At 60.5% G+C, this 25,970-nt stretch overlaps 2 protein-coding genes across 6 annotated transcripts in view; both read right to left on the reverse strand.

The window, feature by feature from the left end:
- Positions 1-1,836: 1,836 nt before the first annotated feature.
- PABPN1L (PABPN1 like, cytoplasmic) lies at positions 1,837-4,890 on the reverse strand. The gene is made up of 6 exons (XM_042231363.2): positions 4,170-4,890; positions 3,714-3,766; positions 2,777-2,883; positions 2,582-2,669; positions 1,991-2,156; positions 1,837-1,895 (listed from the first exon to the last, which is right to left on the reverse strand). Exons 1-6 carry the CDS (start codon positions 4,840-4,842, stop codon positions 1,837-1,839), a joined length of 1,146 nt encoding a protein of 381 aa, XP_042087297.2. The 5' UTR covers positions 4,843-4,890.
- Positions 4,891-7,097: 2,207 nt separating this feature from the next.
- The window catches only part of CBFA2T3 (CBFA2/RUNX1 partner transcriptional co-repressor 3), an 81,472-nt gene continuing 62,599 nt past the window's right edge, over positions 7,098-25,970 (reverse strand). For all 5 annotated transcript variants that reach the window (XM_042231559.2, XM_027977745.3, XM_027977744.3 and 2 more), the window contains 9 exons: positions 23,843-24,084; positions 23,659-23,748; positions 19,292-19,473; positions 18,454-18,677; positions 15,821-15,906; positions 15,065-15,263; positions 14,551-14,619; positions 14,113-14,303; positions 7,098-12,743 (listed from right to left, as the gene is read on the reverse strand). In XM_042231559.2, the coding sequence (XP_042087493.2) occupies positions 12,444-12,743; positions 14,113-14,303; positions 14,551-14,619; positions 15,065-15,263; positions 15,821-15,906; positions 18,454-18,677; positions 19,292-19,473; positions 23,659-23,748; positions 23,843-24,084 (1,583 nt within the window). In that variant the 3' untranslated portion in view covers positions 7,098-12,443. The remainder of the gene's footprint in view (positions 12,744-14,112; positions 14,304-14,550; positions 14,620-15,064; positions 15,264-15,820; positions 15,907-18,453; positions 18,678-19,291; positions 19,474-23,658; positions 23,749-23,842; positions 24,085-25,970) is intronic.

Consider the following 25,970-nt stretch of genomic DNA (forward strand, 5'->3'; position numbering starts at 1 on the left):
GCAGGTACTTACAAAAAAGTAACATGCAGGGACTTCCCTGGTCATCCCAGTGGCTAAGGCTCCACACTCCCACTGCAGGGGTGAGGTTCACTACCTGGTCAGGGAGCTAGATCCCACACACTGCAACTGAGAGTTGGCGATAACTAAAGATCCTGCAAGTTGCAACAGATCCCACGTGCCGCAACTGAGAGCCAGCACAGCCAAAGAAATACACGTTTTCTAAAAAGAGAAAAGTAACATGCACAGTGACATTGTGTAGCCTGCTTGCCAAGGAGGGCACTGACCTCAAGTGTGGAGCAGCAGGAGCTGGCGCTTCACGAAGTTCGGCTCCAGGGTGTGGTGCAGGCAGCCTGTCTCCCTGGCAGCCCCCTAAGTGTACATGGTCCTGGCAAGGGCCCTGCCACTCAGCCCCTCCCACCCACCTTCTCCAGGGGTGGGCAGTGGTGTGTATGTGTGAGTGTGCTGGTGGGTGTGTAGAAATAGAATCTATTCTCTCACACGGTTCTGGGGGGCAGAGTCAGAAACCGAGGGGTTGGCAGGACTGGTTCATCCTGGAGGCTGTGAGGGAGAGTCTTTTCAGCCTCTCCAGCTTCTGATGATGGCCAGCAATCGTCATGGCTCCTTGGTTTATGGACACATCACTGCAGCTTCTGCTGTCTCCACATTGCTTTCTCTGTGTGTCTCATATCCAGTTTGTGTCACTGGGTTTAGGGCCACCCAGCTGATGCTTAGTTGCATCTGCAAAGACCCCTTTTCCAAATAAGATCACATCTACAAGCACTGGAGATTACGATGCAGAAGTATTTGGGGGGGGGGGTTGTCATTCACTCCTCTATAAGAACCATCGCTGACCCCAGATCAGCAGGGGAATGTGAACCTGGCCTGATGGACAGGTGGATGGAGAGCAGAGGCCTACTTGCCCTCCAGAGAGAATGCGGTCTTCACTGGTGCTATAAAGGGGACACCAGGGACTGGGGACCTTTGGGGCTTGGAGCCCCAGAGCAGCTGTGTTCGAAACTTGAGGAGCTGATAACTGAAAGATTACAAGGCAAAGAGGGTTGCTTTAGAGAAGCCCACGGAGAGGTTTTTTTAGTTACTTAAGGCCGTGACCGAGTGTGTCTGCAGCCCAGACCCACAGCTTCCTTTCTCAGCTCTGAGCTGACCCTAATCAGTGCACACTGCCCCTTGAGGGAGAGAGTGGGGCATCTGTCTGGGGTGGGGGTGTGGGGAACAGGCAGGGGCCCAGCATGGAAACCTCTGCATTCAGGTCTCACCAGGGCCGGGCCTGTGCCAGGTGCACCTTCCTGCTGTCCCTCATCATGGGGCGAGCATGCATCCCAGAGGCCACCAGACGTGGGGTGAAGACACCCAACAGCTTGCCCCTATGGTGTGAGGGGGCTGCCCGCTGGCTGTTAGCGTGCGGCTCAGACTGAGACCCCCATCAACTGCTTTCTCTGCACCCGAGGAAACAAAGTCCAAGTGAAGCGCATAAAGGGGACACTGTTGCCATGTGCTTTTAAAAAACATTCAAGTTTAATAATTTAGGCTTTACCAATAAGATATATATTTCTACTTTTCTATAAAAGGCGTTAGTGGAACATCCCTGAGTAAGTCAAGCCGGCGCTGACCCCGTGGTGCCCGGACCTCACCTGCCCACAGCTTCGTCCTATGCCCTCCACAGCCCCCACTAGCATCCGCGCCAGGCCCACCCTGTGCCCCGCTCTGTGCACGGAAGCCTCGGTGGGGTCCGGCAGTCCTCCAGAGGAATGAAGGGTGCGGGGAAGTTATTCTTAGGAGCACCGCTGTTGATTCCTGACCCAGCGGCAAACCCCACTTTCAATATCCGGCCCTCACTTCAATACGGAGAAAACCACGGTGAGATTCTTCCGCGTCCCCTGCGGGAAGGAGAACGGGAGGTGAGCGGCCTCCAGAGCTCCGCCCACCGAGCCCCGCCCCGCCCGCCGGGCCCCGCCCCGCCCCAATAGGTTACCGCCCTCCCAGGGCCCCGCCCACCGGCTCCGCCCTCGTGGCCTGAAACGGGCCCCGCCTTGGAGGCCGCTGTGGGGAAAGGATCCCACTCTGGCGCCTGGGTGTCCTCGGAGGCCTCCGCGGTCCGTGGAACTGATCCCTGGTAAATTGGTCCTTTTGGGCAGCACCTGGAAACAAAGGCCCAGTCCGCCTAAGATCTCTGTTCTCATATCCTCTTCCCGACCCCTAGACGAGAGGAAGGCTAAAGCTGCCTTCCTGGGTTTCCCTGCTGAAGGCTCTTAAGCAGGTGAACATAGGTCCCAGCACCCACCAGGCCCTGGCAGCCCCAGGGCATGAGGCTGCCTGAGGTATCAGACCCTAGCCTGGTCCCAATCGTCCCAAGATCCCCACTTAGGCCACAACAGTCCAGCCACAGCCTCAATCAAGCCAGCATCTCCCCCTGCAGGTGAGGTCTGGGTCAGGAAGGAAGCCTCCCCCTGCAGTCCAGCAAATGTGCCCAAACACCAGAGACTGGCAAAGGGCCAGGCTGGGGCAGCTGTGTGTCCTTGCCACTCGCCCCACCCCCACCCCCTCGCCTTGCAGTGACACACACCTTGATGACCCGGCCTCGAAAGATGCTCTTGTCCAGCTCCACAGCGGCCTGGGCCGAGCTCTCGGTGGCAAACTCTATGTAGGCATAGCTGGGATGGAGCAGGGGACAGTAAGGGCAATGCTTACCCAGGCACAGCTGTCCTCCCCGGGCACCGGACCCTTCCTCGAGGTCCCCTCCCCAAGGCCCCACACTGACCCCTTGGGGTGTCCAGAGAACTTGTCACACAGGATGGTGACCCGATGGATCTCCCCGCAGTGGTTGAAATAGGCCTCCAGCTCCTGGGCCGTGCCCCCATAGTCCACCTGTCAGGTATGGGGCATGGTGGGGGCCCTCGTGCACTGGCCTCCCCCTCCCAGGGGCTCCTGCTGCACGTTTTCTTGGTAGAGAGGGGTTGATTGGGCCCTGAGGTGAGGGGTAGTAGCTTGGGCCCCTGTCCTCCACTCCTGTTGGAGGAGGGGACTGGAAACCCAGAGGAACGCTCCCCAAGTTCACTGGCCTAGGCAGGGGTGTGTGTGTGTGTGTGTGTGTGTGTGTGTGTGTGTGTGTGTGGCTTTTCCCAGTGGAATTGTGTGTGTGTGTGTGTGTGTGTGTGTGTGTGTGGCTTTTCCCAGTGGAATTGTGTGTGTGTGTGTGTGTGTGTGGCTTTTCCCAGTGGAATTGTGTGTGTGTGTGTGTCTGTGTGTGTCTATGTGTGTGTGTGTCTGTGTGTGTGTGTGTGTGTGTGTGTGTGGCTTTTCCCAGTGGAATTGTGTGTGTGTGTCTGTGTGTGTCTGTGTGTGTCTGTGTGTGTCTGTGTGTGGCTTTTCCCAGCGGAACTCATTGCCGGTGATCTGCTCACAGGTTTCTGCATGTGGAAACCCTGAATCCCAGGCCACAGTGGCTCTGGCCACAAAGGGTCCACACTCTCTCTCGGGGAAGCCTCCTCATCGGACCCCCAACCCAGGCCACAGTGGATCTGACCACAGAGGGTCTCCGCTCGGTCTTGGTGATGCCCCTTCATCAGACGCTCCTCCTGTTTCTCCCCCGCAGGCCTGTGTGGCTTTGGAGTCTGCCCCTGAAACACGGCCCTTCGCCCTTCCTTTAATCCTCTCAGCCAAGAGGGGGCTGCAGTTGCCCTCCTCCCTTCACTCACATTGCCCACGTAGACGGATCTGTGGTCAGCCTCTGCCTTCTCCAGGGGGCTGTCTGTGGAGAAAGGGGCTTCAGGACTCAGGGCTTGTCCTGGGCAGGGGCCTCCCGGCAGCTGCTAAGGGCAGACACCCCACCTGGTTGGGTCAGTCCTCACTCCTCCGGGAAGAGGTGCACCTGCATCTCTTGGGGGCTCTTGGAGAAGACCACCTCTTGGGGCTTATCCAGAAGGCCCCACTTCCAGGCTGGACCTCCTGGAAACCCCAGCCTCTCCCTGGGAGTTTCCATTCATCCCAATTTACCAGGAAAGGGGTGCTCAGAGCCATGCAACCGAGGACTCAGGCCCATGGCCTAGGACAGCGGTCAGCCTGGCCTGCTGGCTCCTACCTGTCTTGGGACTCAGTAGTTGCCTGGCCAGCAGGGCCCCGGCAGCTTCCTCTCCTTCATCCAGGTCCTGCACCCTGGGCAGCTCTGGCCCCTGGGCCTGCTCCATGGCCCACAGCTTCAGTCTGATGGCCTCCAGCTCCTGCCAGCACATGGCCCAGGCTGAGCCTCGAGGTGGGACGGCCCCTAGGCTTCCCTGGAGCAAGGACAGAGGGGATGGGCCTGCCTGTCCTCAGGTTATTCTGGGGGCTCCCCAGAGGGGCGAGGGAAGCCGTGAGGACATGGGCATGCAGAAAGCCCCTTTTATACACCCCAACACACAGAGGCCTCTCCAGCTTGTGTGTTGCGGGTGTACCTATGCCCTCCTCCAGGCAGGGGACAGTGGCCCTCTGACCCCTGGAGGCAGAGCTGCAGCAGTCTATCCCCCGGCCCCAGGCACCGGGTTCTCCCAGTTCCCAAGATCCCACTGGCTTCCCCCAGGCGTTCTGCTCAGTGGTTACCTGGTCAGGCACTGGGCACTCAGCCAGGCCCTCCCTCTCCAAGAGAGACAGCAGGAAGCCGGCATCTTCCTCATCGTCTTCCTCAGCTTCCCCCATCTCCTCCTCCTCCCCGCCAGCCCCCGGGCCCAGATGGGTCTTCTCAGCTGGGCTCCAGGCCCCCCAGCCCTGGGCCTCGGGGTCTGAGGAAGCCCTCTGGAGCCAGGCCTCAGTAGGGGGAGGGAAGAGGGCACGGCTGAGGAAGGGCCACATGGCGGCAGGGGTATGGGGCAGGCCAGGCTTCCAGGCTCACTCCACGCCAGCACCTGCCCGCGCCCTCCTGGGTTTTAAGCCTGCCCTCCCAGGCCAGGTGTTCTCACTAGAGGCTTCAGCGGTCTCCTGGCTGGGGCCAAGCCTCCACTGTGGCTTCTGGGCCCTGAGGGATCAGAAGCCAGAGCCCTGTCCCGGGCCCTTCTTCCTCATGGGGCGGCCCCTCTGAGGCACTTGAGATGGAGAGGGTGCAGCTGAGGTGGGGCTGGGAGGTCCAGCCCCCCACAGCTCAGCCTCTCCCGCCAGGATGCAGGAGTTGTTGACGATGGGGTTGTCTATGAGGTTGTTGTCCACACGCCTTGCTGTATCATACCTCCAGTGGTCGACCACCGTTAGCATGACACAGGCACGAGCAAGTTATCCGAGTGTGCAGAAGCGAAAGTGGGGCACGGGGGTCAGGCTTCCCAGAGGAGGTGGCGTTTGAGCCAGCCTTCCCAGATTGGGTCAGGCAGAGCCGAGGCGAGCGTGGCCTCGGTGGAGGGAACAGCTTGAACAAAGGTCTGGGGGTGGGGGTTGGGTGCCACGGGGTCAGAGGTCTTGCAGAGTGGGGTACTGGGCCAGAGGAGAGACATCCCTCCTCTTGACCCCCCTGGATCCCCCACGGACCCTCCCCCCTCAACTGTAGCTCTTAGATGGGAACGCTTGACAAAACCACAGGCCTGTGCAGATCAGGTCGATACCAGGGGCTTGACGGCAGCTTGTCAAATCCTGGCCTCTTGCCCTCACTCTCCTCAAGAATGGCTGCAGGCCTGTGTCCCTGGGTGCCCTGGTTTCCGGTCTCCCCTCCCAGCAGCTGCTCTGGCCTCTTCTCACCCTGGTGTGGCATCCTCCTGAGTGTTTGCTCACCCAGCCCGTATCGCACCCTCCAGGCCGTAGCTGGTAGGTCCCCTTGGACCAGTTGGGGTCTCTTCCCTGGGATGCAGAGCTGGGGGACGGGAGAGCTGAAGCCTGTGGACCTTGGGGGGGCCACAGGTGGGAGGACGAGGTGTGTGCTGTGGGGCCCGCGGTGGCTGCCTTTCTCCTCGTGGCTCTGTTCTCACCTCTGGGGAAGCTGAACTAAGGCTGCATCATCCCCTCTCCACCACCCCGGCCCCGGAGGGAAAGGAGCCGGCCTGAGCTGCCTGTCAGCCTACAGGTATGGCCTCCTAGCTCCCAGCCCTCCTGCCTGTGACAGCTCTTCTCCCCTTGGCTGCACATGGTTTTATGCACTTGCATGTCTGAGGCCCCCGGGGCACTATTGTCACTGTGCTGCTGCTTCCAGGAAGCCCTCCTGATTGCTCCCTCTTGTGGCTACAGTGCCCAGGCCTCTGTCGGTCCTGTGTCAGGCACATGTCCCCAGGTCCTCCCACCCTGGCTGGCCAGAGCGCCTCAAGGGCAGCGCTGAGGACGTGGCCCCGGCCCGAAGCTGGTGGACAAGGACAGAAGTGCGGCTGCCGCAGGTCTCCCTCACAGCTCAGGGCAGTCAGCTCCCCTCACTTGCGGGCTGAGACTCCATGGAGGGGCTCTGGCCTGGGCACCTCCCTCTACCTCCACATGGCTGAGCGACAGCATGGCGGCTGTGTCCGAGCCAAGGGCCGGCTGGACTCCGGCCTGGCCCGGCAGGCTCCTCTGAACTCAGATCTCTGCAATGGAAAATTGCTGTCATCCCCTCTGTGCCGGCACTGCTGACGCACCAGGCCCGCTGGGGTTCCCGCCAGCCGCCTGGCGTGGGGACAGGCTCGCCCCCACGCTGGCCTTTCCAGTGACGCCGTTCAGAATACACCATGTTCCAGGCTGGGCTGGAGTATTAATAACAGCCTCCTCCCAGGACCGCCCCGGAGCCCGAAGCCCTAGCCCGGGACACCCACTCTGGGCAGGACCTGCCCTGTGAGCCGGGACACTACGGCAGGGACATCCCGGCTCTGTGGGGTCAAGGTGTCCCTTCCCTTGGCGTCCACCCTCAAGAGCTTGTGGGTGGTGCCCACACGGCCGCAGGGAGGGGTGTTCGGCGCCCCCCCCCCCCCAAGCCCGCCCAGAACTCAGGAGGCAAGTCATCTGCCCCATCCTGCTGATACTCCCACCCTTCGTCACATGTTCATCCATCCTCATGAGTCAGGGTCTTGTCCCTCTTGCCTGGCCCTGAAAAGACCCCCACACAAATCTGTGTAAAATGGGCCTAGAAGGAGTTGCCGGACACTCAAGGAGACGCGGAGCCCGTGTTGGCGAATGGCGGCTTTATTCCATGACACAGAACCCACGGGGCCTCGAACAGAGAGATGGGGGGCATGGGAGGGCAGCTGCCAGGACCCCACCCAGCACTGAGGAAGACAGCCTGACCCCTTTGGGAGAATTAAAACATAGCGTGAGATAAAAAGAAGAGGAAGTGGACAGTCAGTCCTTCCCCACCAGGCTGTGTGTGGATGTGCCTGGCTGGGCTCCCACTGCCGGAGCTCCTCACCCGCGGAGCCTGGCCTGACTGGGCCCCTAGCCCTCCATTCAGATGTTTAAAGTCAGGCTCCCACTGAATCCCCGACGTTGCATTATTGCTATAGGGGTCTCTGGTGAGGCGCCCCAGGGGCTGACTTAATTGAAATGAAAAGAACAGGAAGCAGGCAGACAGAGTTTTCTGGAACACTTTGGACTGTATGGGTTGCTCCAGACAGCCGGCTCCCCAGGCCTCCTCCATGTGGGGCGTCCAGGCCCCTCGACTCCTCCGCCTCCTCCTCGGCCAGCAGGACAAATCTGGTGGGGGGAGCGGGGACTGGAAGACATCTGTGGGCTGTGGGGGCCTGGAGGCAGGTATGCGGCCGCAGGGGCCAGCGAGAGATGGGGTGGGGACTGCACTAGGCCTCCAGGGTCCTGGGAACAGCGGCCTCATCAGCCTGTGCGGGGCTCCTTCTCTGCTCTCCAGCTTGGAGGGGCTCACTCCCAGCTCTGGGACCCCCAGATGAGAGACAGGCGAGAGGGAAAGGTGGGGCCAACAACGAGCAGCCAGAGAAGGGGCTCCGGGAGCCCGGTGTCTGCTGCCAGCCAGCTTGGGGCTCTGTCTCCCTCCCTTCCTGTGGATGCCTCCAGGCAGTGACCCCTGGTGACAAGGAAAGCAGCAGGCGCCGCGCCCCCCATCTCCCCCCAGCAGTGTCCAAGTCTTGCCAGGGAATGTGCCTCCCTGATGGACAGCCGGGGTCACAGGGCCCCTGAGCAGCTGTATGGGCTGCCTCCAGCACCTCTCCTGGCCCAAAGCCACCACACTTGCCAGGCGGGCCCAGACTGGCCAGAGCTATTGCTACAGCGTCGGTCCAATCTGCCCACAATGCCTATAGTAGAACCTGGCCTGTTCCTGGAGCAGGCCAGGTTCCATGGGAGGGGGACTGGGAGGGATGGCCAAGGTGGCTTTGGGTCACTGAGGGTGTTGGTGCTACACTGGGTCCTGGCTGGGGTGGACTGAGGCGTGGTTGTGTGGGTTAGATGGAGACACATGCATGGCATGCAGACGGGCGGATGGTGGAAGGATGAATGGGGGACTAGGTGACAAAGAGTAATGGACAGACAGACAGATGGATGGACGGATGGGTGAGAGACTGGATGGCCAGAGAGGTGACCAGATTGGTCAGAGGGATGAACTGATAAAAGCATCAATAGATAATTAGAATATCAACAGATAGTCAACAGATAGCCTGAAGAGATGGGCAAAACAATGGGCAGACACACGTGTACAGAACTGGGCCAGGCAAGGTGGGTGGTGCCTAGACCTGGACTCTGGAAGAACTGGCAAACAGGAGGGAGTCAGGGCCAGTCCTGACCTCTCTCCACAGTGTCACTGGGATGAAACCAGAAGGAAGGCCCCCCTCCTGGCCCCTTCTCAGAAGACCGGCTCCTCTGTCCTATGGCCCATACCCTCCTGGCCCTGAGGCTTTCTCCAGCTCTCCTCTCTGCCCTGTAACACCCAAGGCTTTCCTTTGGTTCTGGTGGGCCATGGGGACAGGAAGCCTCCTGATTCCGACGGGGTCTGGGCTGTGCCAGCCACAGGGAACTGGGGGCACTGGTCTTTGCCAACAGACACCACCTGGGAACAGTGACACATCCTAGGAGAATGACCAGAGAGCACAGGGGGTGGGCAAGGTTGAAGGGCCTCACACCAGGGGCTTTCCACACGGGAGTCAGGGGCCCGGGCCAGCATCTGCCACCCTGGCCTTGCCATCCTCCCTGGTGTGGCCTGGTGGGCTGGCAGCTGTGGCTGCTGCCCACCTCTTTCTGCCCTCCTGTCCTTGCTTTGGCCTCAGAATGGGGTAAAGCTGCTGTTTCGGTCTGACTTGCGGGGAGGCAGGCTCAGCCAGCAGCCGCATCCCACAGAGCTTTGGGGTCACCAGTGTGTCCAATCTGGGCCTCCTGGGAAGAGATCTCCACACGAACCAACCACCAGAGAGCCCAGAGGTAGCAGGGCAGGACGGCCTCGGGGCAGAGAGAGGAGGGGGACCCCTTCTGTCCAGACATCCTCTTGGGTTAAGAAAAGCAGCTGCTGTAGATGCAAACTGTGGGAAAACACGGACCCCCCAGTCCCCCTCCCACCAGGGCTACTCATTTTGAGTTTGCCTCCTCAAGCAGGGCCTGAACGCACCGACTAACAGAAACAGGCTCCCAGGGCACGGAGGAGGCCTGCCTTGTGTGACCCGGCCCATACCTTTGGGATCTGCTGACACGGCACCCATTGGGACACCCCCTCCCTCCCGCTCTGGGCCTCAGCCTTCAACTGTGCTGCCCACCCGGCCACCACCCTCAGACCCTGCGGCCACTCGCTGCCAGCAGGGGCTCCATCTGTCGGCCTGTGGCCAGCCCTTCACGCGAGGCTTCTGCAGCCCCGGCCAGCGGCAGGTCTTAGTGTATGAGATATGGGTGTGGGGGCCACACCAGGAAGACAGCCTTCCCCGGGGGGCTTGCAGCGACCTCTTCCCAACAGCTGCGGTGGGAGGGGCCACCCCAGCTCAGACCCTCAGCCTGTGGTCTGGTCCTGCAGGCGGGTCTGGACTGATGCCACCAGCTGGCCAATGTGCCACCACCCCTGGTGTGCCTGCCTGTCCTTGAAGAGGAGCAGAGGCCAGCCAAGCCCACCTGCGGGGCTGCAGTAGTCCTGACGTCAGGGCCTCGGACCCCCCCACCAGACCCCAGGCTGCCCTGGGCACCACCCGCTCCCGCCTACCTGCAACCTCATAGGAACAGAGGCCAAGGGGAGGTGGGCCTGCATCATAGCATGTGCAAAACTGCCACTTCAACAGGTTCAGCACTTGTAAGAGAGCAGACTGCACACGTGACAGGTGCCTCATGAGGGCCTGAATCCCACACGGCCCCTGCTCTTCTGAAACCCACAAAAGCAAGCCTCTGAGAGGCTGGCAGCCCTGCGCAGCTCACAGGCTTCCTGGAGGGCGAGAGGTCTAGCTGGGCGGTCAGCGTTAGGGCTCCTGCCAGGTGGGGTTTGAACAGCACCTGGTCTGTGGCGACCGGATGGAGTCCTTCCTCTCAGTACTCAAAGGATAAGTTCTCACAACTCTGGAAAGTAACAGTGATCAACACACACATTGCTGCCTGGAGGACCACAGTTTGGATTTCTCTGAAAACCTAGTTCCTATTCTTTACATACTTCCATGGTTTCTCTTAATTTTTTATTTGGCAAACATCTCTTCTTTATTATCATCATCATGAATATCATCATTTGGACCTCTGCAAGGACTATATACATTCACATTATCATATACCATTGACTTCTTGCCTCTCGGCAGGCCCCTGGGCTCTGGGTTTCAGTAGCTGGTCACTATTGCACTCCAGTCCTGGAACTTCTTACAGCCATGCAGTAAAACCCCGATCAGAGACCGTGTCTGCTGTTTGTTCTCCCACTGAGTACAGATCAGAATTTCCTTATTTCTTTATTTCCTCCTTGAGATCGCTGGGGGAGCGAGTGGGATGGGGGTCAGGGTGAGGCATGGGGTGGGGACTTCAGAGAGACCATCCCCTGAGGAAGAGCTGGACAAAAATGTAGGGTTATATACAGCTGGTCAAGTCTCCAGAAGGTGCAGGGAGGGCAAATTGCTTTTCTTTGTGTTTTTTTTTTTTTCCCTTTTTCTGCAAAAGTGTGAAGACAAGAGAGGGGCTGCAGGAAACATGGGGGCTGGGATGGAGAGACGGGCTGGGTGGCAGGCTCGTGTAGCGGGCAGCAGAGGTAGAGGAGGACGAGGAGAAGCAGCAGTGGAAGGCGTGGTGGCTATCTCCTCGCGCTCAGAAAAGCAGTCGAGAATCAACCCGAAAGATTGTCACAGTTTTGTCTCGGAATTATATTCTTTCTCGGAAGGACACATAGCACTTTTTTCACAAGTGGAAAGGATGAAATGTGATGGAAATTCACAGAGGGTGTGAGGATGGACAAGATACCCTTCCTGAGTGTGTGCAGATACATGCTGGGTGCGTCCCAGTGCACATCCACACACACACTTGCACACACGTGTGGGTGCCGAGGGCCTCACTGCCCACCCCACCTGGCCCCAGCGGAGGCGCTGCCATGGAGTTGAAAAGAAACAAGTTGCTTCCTGTTGGACAAAACACTCCAAATCCCAATACCCCATCGCCCCCCAAACAGAATCAAAGCAAGAGAAAAGACGGACATTGGAACAAGCCCAGGCGTGGAGGAAAACAGTGAAAAACATCCTTTGGCAGTGACAACAAAATTTTGGATTTTGACTTCTTGTGTATGTTTTTTGGATTTCCTTTGGAGCAGAGGTGTGTCCGGCGTCCTTGGCTAGCTAGCTGGCAAGGTAGTTTACAGGTATGCTTCCTTTCAGTTCAGTTCATTTCCGTCGCTCAGTCGTGTCTGACTCTTTGCGACCCCATGGACTGCAGCATGCTTCCTTTACCTTTTTTTCTTTTTTTAAAAAACTTTTTGGATTTCTACTTAAAGCCAAAGAATTTGACATTAAAGGAGAAAAAAATCTGAAATGAAAAATTACGACTTGAGTCTGACATCTTTCTCACCACCCTCACCGCACTGGCCACACACCCCTGAGGTGGTTTCTGTGAACTGGCGGCTCGGATCTCCAGCTATGAAAGAACAGTTTTCCTTTTCCCTTTTGAATCAGGCAAGGGGAGAAAACCCCAGTTTTCTTTGTCCATTTCCGAGTAGCTCTCTTGCCACAAAGTCCCCCAAAATTCTTCAATGAAAATATAAGCCACCAAACAATTCGATTTTTTCATTGAAGAGAAAGTATGTGAAAGTCATAAAGAGAGAAAAACAAGACAGAGAGCGAGACAGGGAAAGAGAGGCGGTTGTGGATGAGCTGGTCACCTCTGGCCGGCGTCCATCCGCCGCCTAAAGTTCAGCAGGGGGCTTCTGAGGATTCGGAAGAGGTCGAGGTGTGATCGTCAGGTAGCTGAGGAAGTCGTGTGGATGCAGTCTTGTTGGTTCTGTTTTCTTTTGGAGAGAAGCAGTAGCAGCGGTGACTCCCATAGTCGGCTCCCAGGGCTGCGTGCGCGTCCTGCGGGCCGGGCGGGGCTGGGCAGTTCGATGGCCATCAGGCCCTGGCGGGTCAGCGGGGCGCTGCGTCCAGGGGGCCGGGTGGGCCAGGGGAGCCAGGGCGGGAAGGCCCAGTGGAGCCCGCCTCGCTGGGGCTGGCAGCGGCCGGGGGCAGGCAGGGGCCCAGGCCTGTGGCGGTGTCGGACTGTCCGGGCACGGGCTCGGCCACGGTGGCTGCGGGGCCCTGCAGGCTCTGTCCGCACACATGGTGGTGCTTCTCCCAGTCCTTGTGCTGGCAGAAGGAGCCGCAGTAGCGGGCCGCGTTGCAGCCACTGCACGTCTCACTGGCCTTGCGCCCGCAATTCCAGCAGCTCTGGAGGTGAGGGGGGACGATCAGGGTGGCCTGGGCTCGTTCCCTGTTTCCCCCGAGCACCCACCCAGCTACAGACCAGGCACACGCTCCAAACACACCAGCTCAAACCCAGCCAAGGCATCACTGAGCAAGAAGAGAAAAAAACTCAACGCTCCCAGGCTCACAGGTGACCCTCTGCAGATATGGCCCCTTGGCTGGGCCACTCTTGGGGGACAGGCTCCCACCACCCCAGCCCACCCCAGACAGGTTCATGGTGTGCCATGGCCCCTTCCAAAGGGGATCTTTCAGGAATCCCTCCTGGCACTGCCAGGGCTTTGATACCAGAATATCATAGCCTGGGCAGAGTAAAGGGGTGGTGAGTGCCCACAGCTGCTGAAGTCCTTTCCCTACCACTGGGCCTCTGCTCCTTTGTTTTGGAACAAGCAATGACCCCAGCCACCCACGTGAGCAGAAGGTGGGCACGGATTCTACCTTCAAAAGGCCAGAGGCAGCAGCATGGGCTGTGGGGTGGGGAAGCCAAGCTGTCCTAGGAGGAAGGACCACGTGCCCAGGTAGCCTCCCAAGCTTCCTCCTGGCCACCCTCTGCAGGTGTGCCCCCAGCTCCCGCCCTCGCTGCTCCCTGCATTCCTGCCAGCTCACTCCCTCCAGGACTTCCCGGATGGACGACCCTGCTTATGGGCTTCCCTGACACCCACCGTCCCCCCCATGCATGTCCATGGCCTGAAGCAGCACAGGCCATCCTCCTGCGTCCCCACTCCCTTGGCCCCTCAGACCGTCAGGTCTGTCTGCTCCAGCTGAGAGCGCAGTGGAAAAGAGATGCACATGGGCACCACCTGACCGGGAGTCATCTCCTCATTCCCTCTCAGGGCCGGCCCAGCACAGACAGGCCCAGGGGATTTTGGAGAAGTACCCTCCTTGAAGAGAGTCCAGGGGCCCCTGAAATGGGCCGCACCCTCCTCTTCACCTCTCTGCCTTCCGAGCCATTCTCAGACAAAGAGAGAATGTACTTGGTCACCCAGGGTTCCCACCCGCCCCTCTGGACCAGTCCAGCTCCCAGACACACAGGAGCCAGGATGGTGACTTGTGCACCCTTCTGCTTTCAGGGGTCAGAGAGATCGTGGGCTTTGGTGTCAGCCAGCCTGGGTTTGAACAACAGTCCTGCCACTTCCTGGGGAGTGACCTGGGGTGAGCCAGACATTCTCTGGAGGCCTCAGTTTCCACATCTGTACAATGGGGACACCCACAGGATCCAGCTCACCAGGCCACGTGGAGTCAAGAGGCCCTGGGGCTGCACAAGGTCATATGGCTGGGAGGTGGTGGACCTGGGGTGGCGCCCCGGACTAGGAGCAGGGGTGGGGGGCGACCCTACCTCGCTGGAGTCCTCCTGCTGGTTGACCACAGTGAGGGCGTCCTCGGATGCCTGCCGCCGCGCCTCGGCCAGGGCCCGCTCCATCTTGGCACGCTCTGTGCTGATGAGCTCGTGGGCCTTGCGCTCAGCGTCAGACACGGCTTTCTGCAGCTCTGACATTGCCTGCCGCTTCACCTCATTCACTGCCTCCTCTGAAAAGGACACCTCTGGCTGTTTGTCTCGTGCGCCAGCCCAGCTGGGTCTCCCCTGCCCACAACCCCGGAGCGGGCAGGCAGGCATGGTTGTGGGGGAATCTCCAAAGCCTGCCCTCTACTGTGTGCAGAGTGCCACGCCCTAGAGGGTGGAGAGTGGGTCAGCAGGCCTGGGAAGGCCCTGCTGGGTCCCTCCAGCATACGGGGAGGGTGGGAGAGTCTGGGGCTCCAGGCCATCCCCACTCACCTGCCTTCCTCCAGATCTCCTCGGGCATGTAGCCAGACAGGGTCCGAGGCATGAAGTCCCGGTGGACATCTGAAACAGGGGCACCAGCGTCACACACAAGACAGGGCCACGCCCGGTTGGGCCCTGCGGGCAGGGTGTGGGAGTGATCTTGGGGGTCCCTGAGGTACACATGGGGGAAACCCTGTCTCTGCAGCTGGTGGAGGGGGGAACAGGGCAATGTCATGGAGGGAGATTGTCGGGAGCAATGGGCCTCGGATTTGATTGGGAGCTGGGCCGAGATGGCCTCTCTCAGGTTCCATGGTCATCAGGCCCCTGGGGGCCTCCCAGTGCCAAGCCCCTGTCCCATTGGAACCAAGAATTGGGCATCCCTGCAGGTCAGGCAGTGTCTGTGCAGCCGAAGACCCTTCTTTTTCAGGTGTGGCGATTTGGGTGCAATTTCCCTGCAGGGCCATGATCAGTGATGGCCCGGCCCCTGGTTCCCCTGCATCGGCCCCACACATGCCCCCCCGTTCACCTAGTTGAGCACCCTCTGTGCCCACAGAGCTGCTGAGGGGCCGGGCGGTCTGCCCAGGGCCCTTCTTGCCGTCCTCTGCTGCGTCGCTGCAGCGCCGGATCCAGTGGTTGAGCTCCTCGCGGTCGGCCTCCTGGCAGCGGCGCAGCACAGTCAATGACCGCCGCGTCTTCTCGGCCATGTCCATGATACAGTTCAGGAGCTGTGGGCACCCACAGTGGGTGAGCCGCACACAGAGGAGGACAGCGGGGACACTGTCCCACACTCCGGCCCGGTCCACCCGACCATGTGACCTGCCCACGGCTCTTGAGGCATTGGCTGGAAAGCCACTTTCTGCTGCTGCGAAAGATCCCTGAGCACCTGGACAAGGACTGGGGAGGCACCCAGGGCTCCCACTGGTGGGGAGACTGTCCAGGACCCAGAGCTGGAGCTCTCCTTGCAGCCCTGGAGTCGCAGTCTGCCCCGTGGAGCAGAGGGATCAGCGCTGCTCTGGGGACCACCCTTCTCTTGGGCTGCAGGCACAACCTGAAAATGGTGTCAAAGGGGACCAACCCTCATGGCCAAGGGACCTTCCTCAGGGAGACAGTCCATGGCGGCCCAGGGGGGAGTGTTCTGAGGGCTGGACAGGAGTGCAGGGGAAGCAGAGGCGTGGGCACAGGCCTGAGGGAGGGCACAGCGGCCTGCACCTGCAGCCCCTGCAGGTTGGGCCGAGCGCCTGGAGTGGCTGCAGCACCCCGTGGCCTGAGCCTGGACACTCACGTTATTGAGGTGCTTCCACTCTTCCGCCCACTCGCGCTCCGTGAGCCTGTGGTCAATCACTTCCTCAGGCCGGGATCCGTGCATTGCTGAGGAGGGAGCAGACGCTCAGGCCCCGCCCCTGCTAATAAAGCCACGCCCCTACTCACGCCTCCACCCCAGGCCCCACCCACAGGCTGTGTCCTCCTAGGGAAAGTGGGGAGGTGAGGAAGGGAACCCAGGGCTCTGACCCTCTCTCTGCCCACCGCCCTGGGTGGGGTGGGTCAGGAATAGGCCTCTCCTCTACTCATGCTAGAGAGGAAGAAACCGGTGTCCCCATCCCTCGCTTTGACTACTCTGTCTCCTCCCCCAAATCCAGCCACTCTCTCTGCCCTCTGCTGCCAGAGAAGTGGCTGTGGGCCTCACTTAAGGGGCGTCTCCACTGCTCAGGGTCTCCTTGTGGCTGCCTGGCTTCAACTCACACTTTACTGCTTTTTCTGAGCTAGCTGAACTCCTATGCACCCTCCAAGGCCCAGGTGGCAGGCTCCTTCCTCCTCAGCAGCCTTGGGCTCCCAGATTTCCTTAAGCTCTATATATCTCTGGTTGTTTAGTAATCACAGGTGCTTCCTTGTTCATTCTCAATCACCCAGCAGACTGTCAGTCCACAGGGCAGGGCTGGCAAGGCCTGTTCCCCTCCGTGGGTTGAGCCCCTGGGCTGAGCTCCCGGGCTGAGCTCCCGCTTGCTAAGAGGGGTGCACGGCTTAATCTGCTGGGCCTCAAATGAGCAGCTCCAAGTGTGGTCTCCTGGGAAACAGTGGGGCTTGGAAAAGTCAAAAGCCCTGGCACTCATTCCCCATGGGGCCTGGGCCCCTTGTCTTACCTGTGGCCTCAGTTTCCCAGCCTCCCTGCTTCCCTAGTGGGAGGGGAGAGTCCCCGGTGTGGATGGAGGAGGGCTCTGTACTTAGTGCTTTACCCATTCTTCCCTGCTTCATCCTCTGGGGGAGGAGTTCCTGCCGTTATTTCCACTTTACAGATGAGGAGACTGAGGCTAGTTAAGGGGACATGTTGACCAAGGTCAAGCAAGGTCGACTGGCGCTGGGGCTGTGCTCTTAGCCACTGGCTGGTACAGCTCCAGGGACTGAAACAATGGGATGCCCCCACCCCATAATCAGAAACAAAACAACCATGAGCTGAGAAATTCATGCCAGAAGGGCAGCATCTGGCGTTCTCACAGCTTCTCCTCTTATACTGCTTGAAATACCGACCACGATCACCCTCACTGTGACCCAGCATGCTCCATGCTTCCTGGGCTGGGGTCTACTTAGGCCTTTCTTGGTCCCCAAACCCAAAATGCCTCCTCAAATTGCAGCTGAGGTGGGAGGTGGTAGCCACAGGCTGCTGTCCACCCACCGCCTTGCCCTGCTGCCCGTGGAGCTGGGGCCCGCGCCAACGCCCCAACCAAAATAGTGGCTGAGATCTGCCTGACAGCTGGCGTTTATTTTTGCGTTAGCAGAAGCGGATGGGAATTAGCACCTGCCTGACCTGGCCGTGGGGAGCCAGACGCTGTCACCTGCTGCCTGGGCCCAGGCCCTGGCAGCTCCTGTAGGGAGGAGGAGGGGAGACGGCCTGATAAGGGGCAAGGCCTCTGCTGACCCTACCTCTGGGCCCCTGGTTAGTGTCCCGGGCCTCTGTCTCAGGGGCAGCCTTTGCAGGCTGGTGTTATTCATCTCTTTGACCAGCACAGAGGAGGCTCAGAAGGCTGGTCGTCGTTGCTAGAGACTTTGGGCATGTCCATTATCCCTCTGGGCCTCAGTCTGCCCATCTGTGATGTGGGCAGGCTAACATATCACACAGGTGTATCAGAACACATTGGGGGTGCCTCCTTCCGGAGCCCAGGAAAGCATACAGTGCCAACCAGACTTCCACCAAGAGCTGTCACCCTGCCACCAGCACAGCTGGGCCCTATGGCACCCACTCTGGACCCAGCCTCTATCAACCCCTCATGTCCCAAGGGCAGGGCTGCTCATAGACCAATCAGCAGAGAGGCTGCAGGTGTGCGGGGGTGGGGGTGCCGTGACCTGCCCAGGGGCACACCTAGGGAATCTCAGAGCTCAGAGGACCAGGCAGTCCTGCACCCAGGGGTGTGGCCCCAGTGCCCAGTCTCTCTCATCTCCTTCCTCTGCTCAGGGACCACCCCCTACAGATCTGGTATTTTGGTGTTGATGCCCGTCCCGTTAGAGGGCAGAACTGGCTGTGTGTGATCAGCAGTGCCTTCATGTTCCCTTGGGGCACCCAGGCCTAGGAGGCGAGGCCACAGCTCCTATGACTTGGGGGCCCCCAGGTGCCAGGTGTTTCCTGGCTACCATGCACCCTGAGAGGCTCTAAGTCCCTGAGGACAGGTACCTCTGCAGCCATGGTGCCCCTCCCTCCATGGAGAGGGGTCTTCCCAGGCTTGGGGGATGTTGGGTTGCCCCCCAGTAAGGAGTCTCGAAAGATGACTGTCCCTCAGGCTTCAGGGCGCAGCGCAGCTGGGGTGGGGCGCAGACCCTTCCTCTGCACCGTATTCTCATGTCCCTCCTTCCAGACAGACGTGTCCAGGCAGCGCCCGCCTGCAGGTACACACAGCTGCCCTGGCCACCCCTGCCCACACCACTCACCCAGCTGCCGATGGCGTTCCCGCAGCTCCCGGGGGTCAAGGTGGCGGTAGGAGTCCCGGAAGTGGTGGGCCATGGCCATGTCCTCCAGGCGGTAGTGTGGGGGTGGTGGTGGGTGGGGCACCCCGTTGCTGGGGCTGTAGCGCTGGGCGGGGCTCAGTGTGCACGGCCGTTTGCTGAGGTGGTCTGGGTGCAGTGGGTCCCGGTCTGACCCATTCTCTTTGGTCCTGGTCCAGAGAGCAGGTGGGGACAGTGGTCAAGGGACCACGAGCCACAGACCAAGGGGAGAGAGGGAGGCAGGGGCGTGGACAGAGTGAGCGAGCGGGAGACAGACCTGCCTGCTGGAGGCCTGGCGCCCCCTCTCCCCTCCTCCTCAGGGGTGCAGGCTCCTGGGACTTGGGAATCAGGGTGCCTGGGTCTTCTTGGAAAGAGTGGGAAGAGACAACCTTCCCTGGCAGCAGGACACACACCCGCGCTGTGACCCAGCAGTGGGCGTCAGCCCAGGCACTTGGGGACCTCAGGCCATTGGACACTCAGGCACACCTACAGGGAACTCCTGCCAGGCAGACTCTCTCCTGCCTCCTCCCTTGTCCTCCAGGGGTGGGGTGAGGGGCCTCTGAGTCCTCAGGAGGCCTTGCCACGGCCGGACAGCATGGCTTCCTGGTGATCAGCCTGTGTAGTTAAGGCTGAACTTGACCAGCCCAGTGGCTGCGGCCACGGAACACAACACGGTTTCCACCTGTGTTCTCAGCTCTGGCACTGGGCGCCCGCTGATCCTTGGCAGGAGGGCAGCTCTCAGGAGTCAGAAGGGGAGGGCGCTGCCTGTTGCGCCCCTAGGTACCTGTCGGGGGTCCTCCTCTTGCCGTTGTCGTTAACCTCCAGCAGGAGCTCCGAGGAGTCGACAGGGGAAGAGGCGTCAGCATCCAGCAGGGCTTGCTCATGCTGGGCCAGGTACTGTGCAGGGCTCTGCTTGGCCAGGCGGGCGCAGTGCAGGAGCTCCCGCTGCAGCAGGGGCAGGTTAGCCTGCGGGGAGGGTGGGACCAGCTTGGATTGGCTGCTGGCTGAGGTCAGAGCATGAGGGTGCTCAGATGTGAGGCAGGAAGGCCAATGGCCAGCCTTGCTGTGTGACTTTGGGCAAGATGCACTACCTCTCTGGGCCTCGAATTCCTCTGCTACAGCTTGGGAATTAAGCCAAGACCATGCCCCCAGGGGATTTGGGTTTTTTTTCCCCATCACTAAACTCCCTTCTGCTCTGGCCTCAGGAGAAGGTGAGGAGGGCTCCTCCTCAGGACCCACTGCCTGCACCCGTGGAAGCAGGTCTTGGGTGAACCCCTCTCGGAGGAGGGGGTGAGGCTCAGAGCAGAGGGGCGGCCCCCAACTTGACTTGCACCATGGAGGAGCAAGACCCCAGCAGGCGTGCCCCAGATGGCTGGCCCCTGCCTTCCCACTTCCTGTGGGTCCCCAGCCTGGCCTGGAATGAAGGCTCTGTGTGCCCACATCACTGAGCTGACATGTGGTCACCTCCCATGGGGCAGGGGGGTCCGGACACGACCACTTGGCTCCACATTTGTAGGTCAGGGCACCACAGCACAGGAGGGCGTGGTGTGTGTGGGGTGGGTACAAGATTCGAATGCAGATCTGGCCTGTGACAACCGGACGTGACCGCTGTGCCCTCCAACCTCCGCCCTCACCAGGCTCTGGGCCTGCCAGCTGGGCTGCAGGGGGCTCTGTGGTCTTCCCAGAACCACCATTGGGTGAGGGGTGCAGGCTGGATGGGGGCCCAGCGGCAGGCCGCTGGGGACAGCCAGAGTTCTGAGTATTTGTAAATAAATGCAGTTCCTCAACTTTCTCATGGGGTTTCCAAGCTGCCTCGCGGCCCCTCCCACCTCCGCCTCCTCAGCCCCCGCCTGCCATCCACCCGGATGGATCAAGCAGCCGATGCGTTTTTGTGAAGCAGCGCCGGCTGCCAGGCCTGTTTTTCTATTTGGATAGCTGAACAAGGGCCAGCCCGCCATCTGTTGAACACGTTAGGAGCATGAGCTGGGAAAGGAGGTCCCGGGAGATCGGAAGACGCCAAACCTCCTCCCTCCCGCTCCTCTCCCAGCACAGCAGGGCGGGGACAGCTCGGCTGGCGGCTGGCCACCCGCCACCCATGGAAACATCTGGATTCCTGGCCGGCTGGGGCCAGCTGGGAGCGGGGGCCCTGGGCAGAGGGCCGGCCGGGTGGGTGGCATCTCTCGGCTTCTGGAAAGCCCACCACACAGCCATGCCCAGTGTCAGGCTCAGGAAAGGATGCAGGGCTCCTGGGGCCCTGGGCTGGGGGAACAGGGACCCCAGGCCGGAAGAAATGGGTAGAGATTGGGGGGCCTCATGTCCCTCCAAGACAGCAGCCCGAGTGCTGTCTCCAGGACTCCGCACACCCAGGATGCCTCACCACTGAGATGTGAACCCTGCTCTGCCCCTTGATCAAAGGCTCCACCCCGCCCCCTTCCCAGAGGGGAACTCAGGCCAGAGGACGACGGTGTCAGTGGAGGTGTCTCTCATGTAACGAGGGTTTATGATGTTTCCATCATCTCCACTGCACACAGCCTGCGTGAGTGGGGGCCCCGTGTCAGCCCACCCTGCTATGCTGCGTGACTGTGGGCAGGTCACTTAACTTCTCTGACTCCTGCCTCACCTGCAGCTGGAGCTGCAAGAAGCTGTGGCTTCTCCCATTCCTCGTGTGAGTTAAGTCCAGTTCCACCTGGGGAGGTGGGCAGTCACACCCCAAGGACCCGGGAGGGGACTGGGAAATGGGGGTTTCAGTTACCCAAGGGCAGAGCTGGTTGTGAGCCTGGTGGAGCGGATGCAGCTCCTGCCTCTTTCATGGGAGATGGCCCGGGGGACCACCATGCAGCTGCACCATGGTGGGCCTGGGGGGCCATCAATTCACTGAAAGGCACTGTCCGTGCTGCTCCCAGGTCACAGGCAGGAAAACGAAGTCCCCTCCCACAGCAGGCCGGCACACCCTGCAGGTTCCCCGCGGCGCTCTGCATTCTGAAGAGGCCAGTGTCCTACAGTGAATGGGGGCCAGGGGAGGGGCACTCCCCGGGCAGGGCTCTGGCTGGTGCCTTGTCCACAAGACCGGGGAACAGGCCTGATCTGCCCAGAAGCCCCACGTCAGGCAGAAGAATGGACTCTGTCCCTGACAGCACCTTGGTCTAGGGCCCTGGGCAGGGCCATGGACATTCAGTGTGGCCAGCACGTCCCTCACCCCAGTTGCCCGCTACTGAGAGAGCAGTCAGGGCACTGGAGTCCTGACAGCTCCATGGCTGTGCTGCAGGCAGAGGGGACACCGAGGCAGGCAGTGCCAGGTTGGGTGTGTCCCTGAGAGGAGGCAGGGGGTGGCCGAGCTCAAGGAGCAGGGGGCTGCGGGCCTGGTTGGGTGAGAGCGGGAATGTGTCGTGTTTTCCCTGCTCCTGGATAAACGTGGGCCGCTGACATGGGGGGGCGACATCTGCTGTAAATATCTGATCTGACAGAAGCAGGCGCGCGGTGTCCCCAAAGATGGGGAGTGAGGAGTCAGCAGTAAGTTGAAAGGAGGAGCGGGAAGGGCTCCTGATGAATGCAAACGACTGCCAGATGGGGAAGTCTGGGCCCAGCTCAGCGTGAGCTCAGCAGGGTGTGGGTGGAGGGCAGGAAGGCGAGTGGAGGCAGCGGATGTGGGGGCGTGACGTGGGGTCCCCTCGGAGCAAGGTGCCGGCCTGGGGCACACCCTGTGCGGGCCAGGGGGCTTGGAGTCAATGGATCCTGGTACCCCTCCACCGGCGGGGGCCTCAGTTTCCCCGCCTGTTAACTGGGCACAGTGGCAGCATCTGTGCGGCCCCCTGAGGGCTCCTGGGGGCTCAGTGGGGGCAGCTGCAGAAGAGTCTTGCAGGGGACACCTGTCTGTGGAACCCCTGAAATCCCCAGATGAATGGAGCACATGTCAAATTCTTTGCCTGATCGCTCCCTGCCACCTTCCCAACAGGCCAAGAATGGCTCCCAAGTTCCAACCACAGACACGGAGGCACTCCATTAGTGGGACTCGCTGGGCTCAGGACCACAGGGGCTAAGTGGCAGGGTCAGAGCTTGAACCTGAGCACATCTGCTCTGGCCTGTCCCCTGGAAGGCAGGTCCCACTGGGGCACAGGGCACATGGAGGGATGAACCCACAGCTGTGAGCATCACTGTAGCCCAGGAAACAAGAGCCCGAGGCGGGGGTGTCAGCCACACTCAGGGCGGACGCTTCCCAAGTGCGCTGTGGAACCTGACCTGGTGAGGTGAGAGAGCAGAGGCGCCTGTGGTCAAATATGTTTGGGGAGCACCTTGTCTCTACCTACTCTGGGAGATGTGCGGTCACAGGGGAGTGAAGGCCCTGAGAAGTCCTGCAGGGCAGACTTGGGTCTGATGCTGTCCGCATGTACACTCCTCCTGGTTTTGTGCAGAAGCTTTGCTTGGTGCTTTGTTCAATGCAGATTCTGACTCGGGGGGTCTGGGTGGGGGCCCGGAAGCATGCATTGCTCACACGCCCTGGTGTAGCTGCCACCAACCCAACATCAACTGCTCCTGCCGAGGCCCTGGTCCACTGTTCATCTTCCCTGATGACCACATCAGGTGGCTTCCCAACTGACACCCAGTTACCCATCTGTCTGCTCACTTACGAGCCCATGGTCTTTCCACTGTCCCAACCCCCCTCACTCTGTTCCAGGCACAGGATCGCAACACAGCAGGCACACACGCACACACACACACACACACACTCATCCCCCACCTCAGGGCCTTTGCAGGCCTACCCTTGCCTCAGGGCCTTTGCAGGCATTCTCCCTGCTGCCTGGAAGGTTCTGCTCCCCGCTCTCCTCCTTCATTGAAATGCCCCCTGCCCACAGCTCCACAGAATCTATGACAGGTCGGCTAGCACACAGCAGGTTCTCAGAACATAGCTGTCGAGAGGCTGAGTGTCCTGGTCACTAACCACAGGACTGGTCCTGGGAGCTGTGTGTCAGAGCCTGGAGTCAGGGGAGGACGGCTCCAGCCCAGCAGCAGGTTTGAAGCAATCAGCCAATGGGTTAGCACTGCTCTCCCAGTGGGTGGGGGATTAGAGTTTTTAGGGTGGGGCTAATCTAAGCTGGCAGAGGACAGACTCAAGCCTCCTGGGGCCTCAGGGTGGGGAGGAGGTTTGGTCCCTACCTTCAGGAAAGGGATGACAAATGGCCGCAGTGGGAAGTTGGTGGCCTCCTGGAGCTTGGAGTGGAACTCCTCGATGGTCAGCGTGGAGTTCTGGGGAAGAAGATGCTTGACTTCAACCTGGGGAGGGGAGGGCAGAGGCCGAGGCTGGCCCGGCCTGGGGCCACCGCATCCCCACCTGACTCACCACGAGCCCCAGCACCAGCGTGCGCACGCGCTCCCCGATCTCCGGGGAGATGTCGCTGCCGAACTGCTGCAGGGTGGCCAGGAAGCGCTTGAGCTTGCTGAGCTGCCGGGCCCCGCAGGCTGGGGGCAGCTGCTGCGTGGATAGTGCGGCCGAGCATGAGGTGGCCGGGCCATTGCTGAAGCCGTTGGGCGTGGACGGGGCGCCTCCGATGGCTGTGGGCGAGTGGCTGCTGCCGTTCATCACTGTGGGGGGAGGGGGAGGATGCAGCACAGCGCCATGGGTTCCACAGACACGCTTTACATACATGCAGACTGCGGCTCTGGTGCAGGGAGGAGCCGAGCGTGGCCGCCCTCCAGCTGTGCCCCCGCTCAGCTGCCCTTGGGCTGTGCTCTGGGCTGTGTAGTCAGGCCCTCCATACCCGGAGACACCCGGGCCCTCCCGCTGCCTGGCACCCATGCACGTCCTGTGAACAGGTGGAGGGGCTTCCCTTCCATTGGGATCTGCTGGCCCATCTTCTCATTCCCCCGAAGGTCAATGACCCTCACACCTGCCATGAGGGCCCCAGGCTGTGTCCCAGTTCCTACACAGGCCCCACTGCCTGCATGAGGGCCCCAGTGCCAGGCTGACAGGGCTCAGGGTGGGCCAGGGGAGCCCAGACCCCAGGACAAGCTGGGCTGGATGCTGGCAGGGGCTGCTGCACGGCGGACATGTGTGTCCTTGGGCCCTGCTGTGTGTGGAGGACAGGCCGGTGACCTGAGGGGTCTTAGATGAGTTTATGCCCGGCCCCAGGAGTGAGTTCCAGGGTGACAGACACTGGGGTGCTGTGAAGTCATCCTGGGGCAGGACCATAACCTCAGGGGAGCCTGTCCCCAGGGGCAGGGAGTCCTCTCGTGCCTGGCCACCTGCAACCTGCCTCCTGGCCTCAGAGCCTGCACAGAGGTCAGGGGTAGAGGGCTTCCAGGGTCCTTGATGACAGGGGAGGGGGCTCTGGACATGGACACCTCTGGGAGTCCCGTGGCACAGCCCATTAACTCAGCAGTCACTCACACCTCTGCAATCTGCTCTTTCAAGTTCTCACACTTGGCCTGTGTGTGCTTGCCCACCAGCTCCTCCCTACATGACCCGCCCCCTTACACATGCCCTTCATTGTCCATGCCCTCCCTCCCTTAGCATCTTTGCACGCACACTCATACAACATACCAAATACATATGCACTCATGCTCATATACATATGGATACACGTACACACAACACACACACGTGCTTGCACACAGGCCTATATGCACCACACACATGCACACATGTACGTGCACGTGGACATAGTACACACCCCACATGCACAAAGATGTATGTATGTTCACACTCAGGCAGACAGACACCACAAGCATACACCCCCATACACACTTGCACACATATGTACACCTGTGTGTGCACATAGGCATGATGCAGTGCAGCCCCACAGCACACACTCATGCACGCCCACACACATCACACACCTGTGCACTCCTGCACAGTGAACACATGCATGTCAGCACGGTGCACACATGCCTGCACCTGCACAGCACACACACACGCACCAACACGGTGCACACACACCCACATGGTGCACACACATGCACCAAAACAGTACATATGCACCCGCATGGTGCACACACACATACATGCCCACAGAGTGCACACGTGTGCATGCCTACACAGCACACGTATATGTGCACACGCATACCTCTCACTCGCTCTGCTGTGGTTTCCAGGCCTGGCCCTGCCCCCATCCCTGTCCCCACCCCTCCCCGGGCCTTGTCTGGCTGGGTCTGTGCAGAGGCCATGTGCTCACACCTTATGGCAGGGATTCTGGGGGTGCTCAGAGCCGCTGCTCTCTCAGGACTGCATTTCTCTGAGGCTCCACCATCCCCTGGTGATGAGGGAGCAGGAACCCTTTCCTCCACAATTGGAACGTTGCCAGGCTGGGCTCTGGGAAGTGGCCCCTCCAGAACAACCACCTACAATCACTGTTATGGCCACCTTGGACGGTGGGAGTGTCGGTTTGCCTCTCCAAACCATGCAGCCCTGCCATCCTGCCCTGGCTCTGGGGGTGACCTCTGCGGACTGTCTTGGCCTTGCCAGCCTGGAA

The sequence above is a fragment of the Ovis aries genome, chromosome 14 (genome assembly GCF_016772045.2).
Source record: "Ovis aries strain OAR_USU_Benz2616 breed Rambouillet chromosome 14, ARS-UI_Ramb_v3.0, whole genome shotgun sequence".
NCBI classification, from domain to species: Eukaryota; Metazoa; Chordata; class Mammalia; order Artiodactyla; family Bovidae; genus Ovis; species Ovis aries.

What these genes read in the sequence shown, in the direction of transcription:
- PABPN1L (XM_042231363.2), bottom strand. Translation starts at nt 4,842, where the DNA reads ATGTGGCCCTTCCTCAGCCGTGCCCTCTTCCCTCCCCCTACTGAGGCC. An exon ending in TTCGAGGCCGGGTCATCAAG is followed by an intron (nt 2,157 to 2,581) that starts GTGTGTGTCACT and finishes CTTTGTTTCCAG; the next exon opens with GTGCTGCCCAAAAGGACCAA. An exon ending in GGCGGGGCCCTGGGAGGGCG is followed by an intron (nt 1,896 to 1,990) that starts GTAACCTATTGG and finishes TCCTTCCCGCAG; the next exon opens with GGGACGCGGAAGAATCTCAC.